At 46.7% G+C, this 10,970-nt stretch overlaps 1 protein-coding gene across 1 annotated transcript in view; it reads left to right on the forward strand.

Annotated features, from left to right (window-relative positions):
• The window catches only part of OBSCN (obscurin, cytoskeletal calmodulin and titin-interacting RhoGEF), a 163,860-nt gene that overhangs the window by 25,130 nt on the left and 127,760 nt on the right, over nt 1–10,970 (forward strand). Inside the window, exons 9-11 of the mRNA XM_055080325.1 lie at nt 1–43; nt 3,738–4,013; nt 7,616–7,891. The exon at nt 1–43 is cut by the window's left edge and continues 269 nt beyond it. Coding sequence (XP_054936300.1) covers nt 1–43; nt 3,738–4,013; nt 7,616–7,891 — 595 coding nt within the window. The remainder of the gene's footprint in view (nt 44–3,737; nt 4,014–7,615; nt 7,892–10,970) is intronic.

The raw sequence follows: 10,970 nt of genomic DNA on the forward strand, positions 1-10,970 counted from the left end.
GAGGCCGGCGGCCAGAGGGTCTCCTTCCACCTGGATGTTACAGGTCAGTCCTGGAGGAGGATACTAAGCTAGCCTATTTGGAGATGATGAGGGGACTGTCTTGTGGCCTCCACAGACTGGTGTTCACTCGCCTGTAACCTCCCAGTCTTCCACGTCCCACGTTTATAGCCATTTTTGCCCGGTGGAGGATGGATGGAGACAGTGGGCCTGGAAGGAAGTGGGGCCATCTGTGTCCACCTGTTTCCATGCGGTAAGGCCCAGTCACAGTGTCTTATCACCTGCCTAGAGCCTTCCTGTTGTTCCTGGTGTCGGGACCCTGGCTCTCCCTGATGCGTGGGGTCTGAGGTAGGCCTGGGTATATATGAATTTCCTCCCATGGTACATCTTTCATGATATCTACCACATGGCTATGCCCGGTCTCGGGTTGTCAGATGGGGTTTCAATTTCATTGATCGCGGATTTGTGGAGATGTTGGCCAACCAGTCCCGCTTGGAATTATCTTAGGAGTGAACTTTGGATGATCAGATTTGAGGTTTCTGCGACGCCCTTCCTTCAATTTCCTGGATAGGGAAGCTCTGGTTGCCTGTAGGTAGCAGAAGATCGCCCCAAGTTTTGTTGTCACGATCTTGCCATGGGAGAAAGAAAGGAGGATAGGAAATGAGTCACCTGTGCTATTTAGGGTGATCTTCTTAAATGCAATAGGGTTTTGCCTTTGTCTTCAAACAAGTTGGATGCTGAGGGTCAGTATTCCCCTTGGCGTTATATTGATGAATTTAGGAACGGAAAGGAAAAAGTCGCTACTGCCCCATCAGTCTGCTTTGCTAATGAGGAGTTAGTGTACTAGCAGCAGACTCTGACTGGTAAAGCAGTCTTTATTTCATTGCATATTCCTAAAGGTTAGTGAGTGTCTCTGTCTCGTGGCTGGAACATAGGACAGTCTAAGAAATCAGGTTACTCATCTTCTGTGAAGAGTGTCATACGGGTGAGTAGGTGTGGGCTACCATTCCACATTGACTCCTAGGTGCCAACCCATAACTGTCTGAGACCGTGCGAGCACTGGATGATTTATGGGTGTGTATAGATATCCCAGATCCCACTGGGCATTTCTGTAAAATGTGTCATTCGGAGAATATTAGAGAATGTTCTAAGGTAAAAGCTTTGACAAGTTGTGAAGTTTGACTAAATCCTGGACAACTGTATGAAAACTGATACAAGAAGATGTAGAAAACTCCAAGAGTTGGATGACTTGTCAATCAGTAGGCCCAATAATGAAAAATCTTCCCAAGAACTACCTTGTAGTTATCTGGTAGAGTCTACAAAATATCCTGGAAAACTGTTATTCCATGCTTGTGGAGATGGTCTTCGAGATAGAAAAAGGAGATGCACTCTATAAGTCCCTTTAAGTTCAGAACATAACATCGATGCATACCAGAATTGCAGAAGAAAGGCAGGAAGGATGCATGAAATTCCAGACGTATGTATTGCGAATATCACAGCCACAATCATAAATGAAATGTTAGCGAAAGGAATTCAGCCATGCCTCCACGGGGCGGAGGTCAGTGATGAGAGTCGTAGTCCAGGATTGCACGTTGTGTTGAAGGTTGGCAAAATTAATAGATATAAAGCTTGTCATAAGCGATTGAATGCAGAAGGATGTGGTCCTCTGAACGAGTAGGGAATCAAATGGTTGATGAAATTTGATCATCCCAAATCCAGACAAAAAGTGTGATAAAACTTAGCACCAGTTCCTGCCATATAATTCTTAGCGAACTGTACACAAGTGTTCTTTTTGTAACATTATAATAAAATTCCTCCAACAACAACAAGAGCAGCATCCCACTGAATGTGTCCCTGGAGGTCTTTGATGTGAGGGAGAACACACGTGGGCCACGGTAACCCCTGAGTGGATTAAGGAGGAGCATAAAATCACTGGCAAAGGGTGTAGAAAAACTCACGGTAGAATTTGCTGATGATGTGACTATCAACTCAGACAATCCGATGGATAAGTTATTAGGCTGTGTACGATTGTTGAGTAAGATTAGGGTGTAAGAGAATCAACGTGCAGAAGACATTTGCACAGCTAAGCCCTGGGGAGAAACGCTTGGAAAGTAAAACTTTTGTGAAAGAGTTAAAATGGCACAATTGTATCATGTTTCTAATTCCAGGTCTGATAAAAGTTGCTATGAGACTACGTGTAGAAATTATTACACATTCTTGAGAGAGAGTCAGAGGTTTCAATCGATGGACAGTAATCTGAGGAGAAAAATGAAAGATGTTGATTAACAATGAAAATCGAACGAAATTTGTGTTTTGGGTGGTCGGATGGTAGAATAGCAGGCAGATTCCAAAGGCGAGGTACAGCCAATATGCTATTTGCTTGAAGAAGTGACGTGGGAGCACTGCCTGTGAGCCGTTGTCAAGAGTTATCGTGAGGCTGTATAGTTTTCAAGAGAAGGGGATCCCAGTGCGGCGATATTTACCGTTTCAGAAAAACGTAGTAGTGAGGTCAGAAAGAGCTCCTTGCAGCAATGGTTTCCTGTGTAACCACGGACAAATGCCCGCTCCACCCCCCTCCCAGTCCCCTCCCCGCCGCCACAATTTCATCTGTTACTGTGCTGTCTGTTCTAGAAGCCAAGGAATTATGTAGTCTTCATAAATAGTGCTTGGACCACTTACCCATAGGGAAAAATTAAACTGTATTGACAATTCACACCACACACAAGAGTACACTCATGGTGGGTTAGAAACCTCAGTGTTAAAAGGTACAAAGCAAAAAACAGTCCAGTGATACCATGGTTTCTTTAAAGACCGAAGGTTAGGGAAGATTTCTTAAATGGAACAGAGATGCTCCAAACTCAACGGGCTGAAATGGACATTGGTGACAGTATTGAAGATAAATAATTTGATTCATCGGAGGACTCGATCACACTGTGAAAATACGAGGCCCACAGTTGGGAATAACGTTGAAACCTAGCAATCTGTCCTTCTCTAGTATTTCAATGCATATAGAGTGCCTAGAGGTGAATGGAGAGAAGAGAGAGCCTACTATTGGTGAGTGGCAAAAATTTGAATAGTGTCACCAAGAAGAACGCCTAGAGATAAATGGAGAGAAGAGAGAGGCTACTATTGGTGAGTGGCAAAAATTTGAATAGTGCCACCAGGAAGAACAAAAGAGTAATGGGGACCCCAGTCATCCGGGGAAAGGTGCTCCCCTTCTTTATTCCTCACACAAAGGAAAAGAAAGCCACGGGGAGGTGCCAGCACTCTCCCCAGACTGCCACAATTTGACCATACTAAGTGTAGGCCAGGGCACTGAGGCTCAGTGATTTCCACGGACTGCATGTGCAAAGATCCCTGCTTAAGCGTATGGAGAAGACTGTGGCCCCATCTGGGAAGGTTTGGGAACACTTGCGTGTGACCCCGCAGATGCCGTGAGCAGGGGAGAAGTCTCTTCCAAAAGCGCACCGTCCCCCAGCACCTCACTGTTCGAACCAGCTCACGCGGAACCGGGGGAAAATGCATCACTTGTGTTACTTGTCACTGAGAAAGGAAGGGGGACTTCTGCAGGGCACATGGCTGTTGCAGAGCCTGGAGAAGTTTCCAGCTTGGACCCTGCCTCACCCCTGCACCCCTCGCACCCGCCTGGTCCACGGCTCCACACTCAGGTCTCCTTTGCCCAGGGGTGCGTTCCTGACTGAGATTGTGTCCTTGACCCGTGTATCACTCTCTGTCCCCAGAGCCCAAGGTGCTGTTTGCCAAGGAGCAGCCGGCACGCAGTGAAGTGCAGGCCGTGGAGGGGGCCAGTGCCACGCTGAGCTGCGAGGTGGCCCAGGCCCAGACGGAGGTGACGTGGTACAAGGATGGAAAGAAGCTGAGTTCGAGCTCGAAAGTGCGTGTGGAGGCCACGGGCCGAGGGCGGCGGCTGGTGGTGCAGCAGGCGGGCAAGGCAGACGCCGGGGAGTACAGCTGCGAGGCCGGGGGCCAGAGGGTCTCCTTCCACCTGGATGTCACAGGTCAGTCCTGGCGGAGTATACTAAGCTAGCCTATTTGGAGGTGATGAGGGGACTGTCTTGCAGCCTCCACAGACTGGTGTTCACTCGTCTGTCGCTTCCCAGTCTTCCACATCCCACGTTTATAGCCATTTTTCCCCGGGGGAGGATGGATGGAGACAGTGGGCATGGAAGGGAGAGGGGCCATTTGTGTCCACTTGTTTCCATGCAGTAAGGCCTAGTCACAGTGTCTTAGCACCTGCCTAGAGCTTTCCTGTTGTTCCTGGTATCGGGACCGTCCTCTCGCTGAAGCGTGGGGTCTGAGGCAGGCCTGGGGATATGTGACTTCCCTCCCATGGTACGTCTTTCCTGACACCTACCACATGGCTATGCCCGGCCTCGGGTTGTCAGATGGGGTTGCAATTTCATTGATCGCGGATTCATGGAGATGTTGGCCACCCAGTCCTGCTTGGAATTATCTTAGGAATGAACTTTGGATGATCAGATTTGAGGTTTCTGGGACACCATTCCTTCAATTGCCTGGATAGGGAAGCTCCGGTTGCCTGTAGGTAGCAGAAGATGGGCCCATGTTTTGTTGTCACGATCTTGCCATGGGAGAAAGAAAGGAGGATAGGAAATGAGTCACCTGTGCTATTTAAGGTGATCTTCTTAAATGCAATAGGGTTTTGCCTTTGTCTTCAAACAGTTTGGATGCTGCGGGTCAGTATTCCCCTTGGCGTTATATTGATGAATTTAAGAATGGAAAGGAAAAAGTCGCTACCGCCCCATCAGTCTGCTTTGCTAATGAGAAGAAGTTAGTGTACTAGCAGCAGACTCTGACTGTAAAGCAGTCTTTATTTCATTGCACATTCCTAAAGGTTAGTGAGTGTCTCTGCCTCGTGGCTGGAACATAAGGCAGTCTAAGAAATCAGGTTACTCGTCTTCTGTGAAGAGAGTCGTACGGGTGAGTAGGTGTGGGCTGCCATTGCACATTGACTCCTAGGTGCCAACCCATAACTGTCTGAGGCCGTGCAACCATAGGATGATTTATGGGTGTGTATAGATATCCCAGATCCCACTGGGCATTTCTGTAAAATGTGGCATTCGGAGAATGTTAGAGAGCGTTCTAAGATAAAAACTTTGACAAGTTGTGAAGTTTGACTAAATCCTGGACAACTGTATGAAAACTGATACAAGAAGATGTAGAAAACTCCAAGAGTTGGATGACTTGTCAATCAGTAGGCCCAATAATGAAAAATCTTCCCAAGAACTACCTTGTAGTTATCTGGTAGAGTCTACAAAATATCCTGGAAAACTGTTATTCCATGCTTGTGGAGATGGTCTTCGAGATAGAAAAAGGAGATGCACTCTATAAGTCCCTTTAAGTTCAGAACATAACATCGATGCATACCAGAATTGCAGAAGAAAGGCAGGAAGGATGCATGAAATTCCAGACGTATGTATTGCGAATATCACAGCCACAATCATAAATGAAATGTTAGCGAAAGGAATTCAGCCATGCCTCCACGGGGCGGAGGTCAGTGATGAGAGTCGTAGTCCAGGATTGCACGTTGTGTTGAAGGTTGGCAAAATTAATAGATATAAAGCTTGTCATAAGCGATTGAATGCAGAAGGATGTGGTCCTCTGAACGAGTAGGGAATCAAATGGTTGATGAAATTTGATCATCCCAAATCCAGACAAAAAGTGTGATAAAACTTAGCACCAGTTCCTGCCATATAATTCTTAGCGAACTGTACACAAGTGTTCTTTTTGTAACATTATAATAAAATTCCTCCAACAACAACAAGAGCAGCATCCCACTGAATGTGTCCCTGGAGGTCTTTGATGTGATGGAGAACACACGTGGGCCACGGTAACCCCAGAGAGGATTAAGGAGGAGCATAAAATCACTGGCAAAGGGTGTAGAAAAACTCACGGTAGAATTTGCTGATGATGTGACTATCAACTCAGACAATCCGATGGATAAGTTATTAGGCTGTGTACATTGTTGAGTAAGATTAGGGTGTAAGAGAATCAACGTGCAGAAGCCATTTGCACAGCTAAGCCCTGGGGAGAAACTCTTGGAAACTGAAACTTTTGTGAAAGAGTTAAAATGGCACAATTGTATCATGTTTCTAATTCCAGGTCTGATAAAAGTTGCTACGAGACTACGTGCAGAAATTATTACACATTCTTGAGAGAGAGTCAGAGGTTTCAAACGATGGACAGTAATCTGAGGAGAAAAATGAAAGATGTTGATTAACAATGAAAATCGAACCAAATTTGTGTTTTGGGTGGTCGGCTGGTAGAATAGCAGGCAAGGTACAGCCAATATGCTATTTGCTTGAAGAAGCGAGGTGGGAGCACTGCGTGTGAGCCGTTGTCAAGAGTTATCGTGAGGCTGTATAGTTTTCAAGAGAAGGGGATCCCAGTGCGAAGATATTTACTGCATCAGAGGAACGTAGTAGTGAGGTCAGAAAGAGCTCCTTGCAGCAATGGTTTCCTGTGTCACCACGGACAAATCCCCCCTCCGCCCCCTTTCCCAGTCCCCTCCCTGCCGCAACAATTTCATCTCTTACTGTGCTGTCTGTTCTAGAAGCCAAGGAATTATGTTGTCCTCATAAATAGTGCTTGAACCACTTACCCATAGGGAAAAATTAAGCTGTATTGACAATTCACACCACACACAAGAGTACACTCATCGTGGGTTAGAAACCCCAGTGTTAAAAGGTACAAACCAAAAAACAGTCCAGTGATACCATGGTTTCTTTAAAGACCGAAGGTAAGGGAGGATTTCTTAAGTGGAACAGAGATGCTCCAAACTCAACGGGCTGAAATGGACATTGGTGAAAATATTGAAGATAAATAATATGATTCATCGGAGAACTCGATCACACTGTGAAAATACGAGACCCACAGTTGGAAATAACGTTGAAAGCTAGCAATCTGTCCTTCTCTAGTATTTCAATGCATATAGAGTGCCTAGAGGTGAATGGAGAGAAGAGAGAGCCTACTATTGGTGAGTGGCAAAAATTTGAATAGTGTCACCAAGAAGAACAAAAGAGTAATGGGGACCCCAGTCATCCGGGGAAAGGTGCTCCCCTTCTTTATTCCTCACACAATGGAAAAGAAAGCCGGCGAGGTGCCAGCACTGCCCCCAGAGTGCCACAAGTTGACCATACTAAGTGTAGGCCAGGGCACAGAGCCTCAGTGATTTCCATGACTGCATGTGCAAAGTTCCCTGCTTAGGCGTATGGAGAAGATTGTGGCCCCATCTGGGAAAGTTTGGGAACACTTGCATGTGACCCCGCAGATGCCATGATCAGGGGACAAGTCTTTTCTAAAAGCGCATCCTCCCCCGAGCCCCCGACTCCCCGGACCAGCTCACGCGGAACCGGGGGAGAATACACCACTTGTATTACTTGTCGCTGAGAAAGGAAGGGGGACTTCTGCAGGGCACATGGCTGTTGCAGAACCTGGAGAAGTTTCCAGCTTGGACCCCGCCTCACCCCTGCACCCCTCGCACCGGCCTGGCCCACGGCTCCCCACTCAGGTCTCCTTTGCCCAGAGCTGCATTCCTGACTGAGATGGTGTCCTTGACCCATGTATCCCTCCCTGTCCCCAGATCCCAAGGTGGTGTTTGCCAAGGAGCAGCCGGCACGCAGTGAAGTGCAGGCCGTGGTGGGGGCCAGTGCCACGCTGAGCTGCGAGGTGGCCCAGGCCCAGACGGAGGTGACGTGGTACAAGGATGGAAAGAAGCTGAGTTCGAGCTCGAAAGTGCATGTGGAGGCCACGGGCCGAGGGCGTCGGCTGGTGGTGCAGCAGGCGGGCAAGGCAGACGCCGGGGAGTACAGCTGCGAGGCCGGGGGCCAGAGGGTCTCCTTCCACCTGGATGTCACAGGTCAGTCCTGGAGGAGGATACTAAGCTAGCCTATTTGAAGGTGATGAGGGGACTGTCTTGCGGCCTCCACAGACTGGTGTTCACTCGTCTGTAGCCTCCCAGTCTTCCACGTCCCACGTTTATAGCCATTTTTGCCCGGGGGAGGATGGATGGAGACAGTGGGCATGGAAGGGAGAGGGGCCATTTGTGTCCACCTGTTTCCATGCGGTAAGGCCTAGTCACAGTGTCTTAGCACCTGCCTAGAGCCTTCCTGTTGTTCCTGGTATCAGGACCCTCCTCTCGCTGATGCGTGGGGTCTGAGGTAGGCCTGGGTATATGTGACTTTCCTCCCAGGTACGTCTTTCCTGACACCTACCACATGGCTCATGCCGTGTCTCGGGTTGCTAGATGGGGTTGCAATTTCATTGATCGTGGACTCGTGGAGATGTTGGCCACCAAGTCCCACTTGGAGTTATCTTAGGAGTGAACTTTGGATGATCAGATTTGAGGTTTCTGGGACGCCCTTCCTTCAATTTCCTGGATAGGGAAGCTCTGGTTGCCTGTAGGTAGCAGAAGATGGGCCCATGTTTTGTTGTCACGATCTTGCAAAGGGAGAACGAAAGTAGGATTGGAATAGTGTCACCTGTGCTATTTAGGATGATCTTAAATGCAATAGGGTATTGCCTTTGTCTTCAAACAGGTTGGATGCTGAGGGTCAGTATTCCCCTTGGCATTATATTGATGAATTTAGGAACGGAAAGGAAAAAGTCGCTACTGCCCCATCAGTCTGCTTTGCTAATGAGGAGTTAGTGTACTCCAGCAGACTCTGACTGGTAAAGCAGTCTTTATTTCATTGCATATTCCTAAAGGTTAGTGAGTGTCTCTGTCTCGTGGCTGGAACATAGGACAGTCTAAGAAATCAGGTTACTCATCTTCTGTGAAGAGTGTCATACGGGTGAGTAGGTGTGGGCTGCCATTCCACATTGACTCCTAGGTGCCAACCCATAACTGTCTGAGACCGTGCGAGCACTGGATGATTTATGGGTGTGTATAGATATCCCAGATCCCACTGGGCATTTCTGTAAAATGTGTCATTCGGAGAATATTAGAGAATGTTCTAAGGTAAAAGCTTTGACAAGTTGTGAAGTTTGACTAAATCCTGGACAACTGCTTGAAAATTGATACAAGAAGATGTAGAAAACTCCAAGAGTTGGATGACTTGTCAATCAGTAGGCCCAATAGTGAAAAATCTTCCCAAGAACTACCTTGTAGTTCTCTATACAATCTCCAAAATATCCTGGAAAACTGTTATACCATGCTTGTGGAGATGGTTTTAGGGATAGAAAAAGGAGATGCCCTCCATAAGTCTCTTTAAGTTCAGAATATAACATCGATGCATACCAGAATCGCAGAAGAAAGGCAGGAAGGATGAATGGAATTCCAGACGTATGTATTGCGAATATCACAGCCACAATCATAAATGAAATGTTAGCGAAAGGAATTCAGCCATGCCTCCACGGGGCGGAGGTCAGTGATGAGAGTCGTAGTCCAGGATTGCACGTTGTGTTGAAGGTTGGCAAAGTTAATAGATATAAAGCCTGGCATTAAGAGATAGAATGCAGAAGGATGTGGTCCTCTGAACAAGTAGGGAATCAAATGGTTGATGAAATTTTATCGTCCCAAATCCAGACAAAAAGTGTGATAAAACTGAGCACCAGTTCCTGCCATATAATTCTTAGCAAACTGTACACAAGTGTTCTTTTTGTAACGTTATAATAAAATTCCTCCAACAACAACAACAGCAACAACAAGAGCAGCATCCCACTGAATGTGTCCCTGGAAGTCTTTGATGTGAGGGCGAACACACGTGGGCCACGGTAACCCCTGAGTGGAGTAAGCAGGAGCATAGAATCACTGGCAAAGGGTTTAGAAAAACGCACCGTAGAATTTGGGGATCAAGTGATTATCAACTCAGACAATCCGATGGATAAGTTATTAGGCTGAGTAAGATTGTTGAGTAAGATTAGGGTGTAAGAGAATCAACGTGCAGAAGACATTTCCACAGCTAAGTCCTGGCGAGAAAAGCTTGGAAAGTGAAACTTTTGTGAGAGAGTTAAAATGGCACAGTTGTATCATGTTTCTAATTCCAGGTCTGAATAAGGTTGCTACGAGACTATGTGGGGAAATTATTACACATTCTTGAGAGCGAGTCAGAGGTTTCAATCGATGGACAGTAATCTGAGGAGAAAAATGAAAGATGTTGATTAACAATGAAAATCGAACGAAATTTGTGTTTTGGGTGGTCGGATGGTAGAATAGCAGGCAGATTCCAAAGGCGAGGTACAGCCAATATGCTATTTGCTTGAAGAAGTGACGTGGGAGCACTGCCTGTGAGCCGTTGTCAAGAGTTATCGTGAGGCTGTATAGTTTTCAAGAGAAGGGGATCCCAGTGCGGCGATATTTACCGTTTCAGAAAAACGTAGTAGTGAGGTCAGAAAGAGCTCCTTGCAGCAATGGTTTCCTGTGTAACCACGGACAAATGCCCGCTCCACCCCCCTCCCAGTCCCCTCCCCGCCGCCACAATTTCATCTGTTACTGTGCTGTCTGTTCTAGAAGCCAAGGAATTATGTAGTCTTCATAAATAGTGCTTGGACCACTTACCCATAGGGAAAAATTAAACTGTATTGACAATTCACACCACACACAAGAGTACACTCATGGTGGGTTAGAAACCTCAGTGTTAAAAGGTACAAACCAAAAAACAGTCCAGTGATACAATGGTTTCTTTAAAGACCGAAGGTAAGAGAGGATTTCTTAAATGGAACACAGATGCTCCAAACTCAAAGGGCTGAAATGGACATTGGTGACAGTATTGAAGGGAAAAACTTTGATTCTTTGGAGGACTCGATCACACAGTCAAAGTGCGAGTCCCACAGTTGGGAATAACCTTGAAAGCTAGCAGTCTGTCCCTCTCTAGTATTTCAATGCATAAAGAGTGCCTAGAGGTGAATGGAGAGAAGAGAGAGCCTACTATTGGTGAGTGGCAAAAATTTGAATAGTGTCACCAAGAAGAACAAAAGAGTAATGGGGACCCCAGTCA

The sequence above is a fragment of the Physeter macrocephalus genome, chromosome 2, assembly GCF_002837175.3.
Source record: "Physeter macrocephalus isolate SW-GA chromosome 2, ASM283717v5, whole genome shotgun sequence".
NCBI lineage: Eukaryota > Metazoa > Chordata > Mammalia > Artiodactyla > Physeteridae > Physeter > Physeter macrocephalus.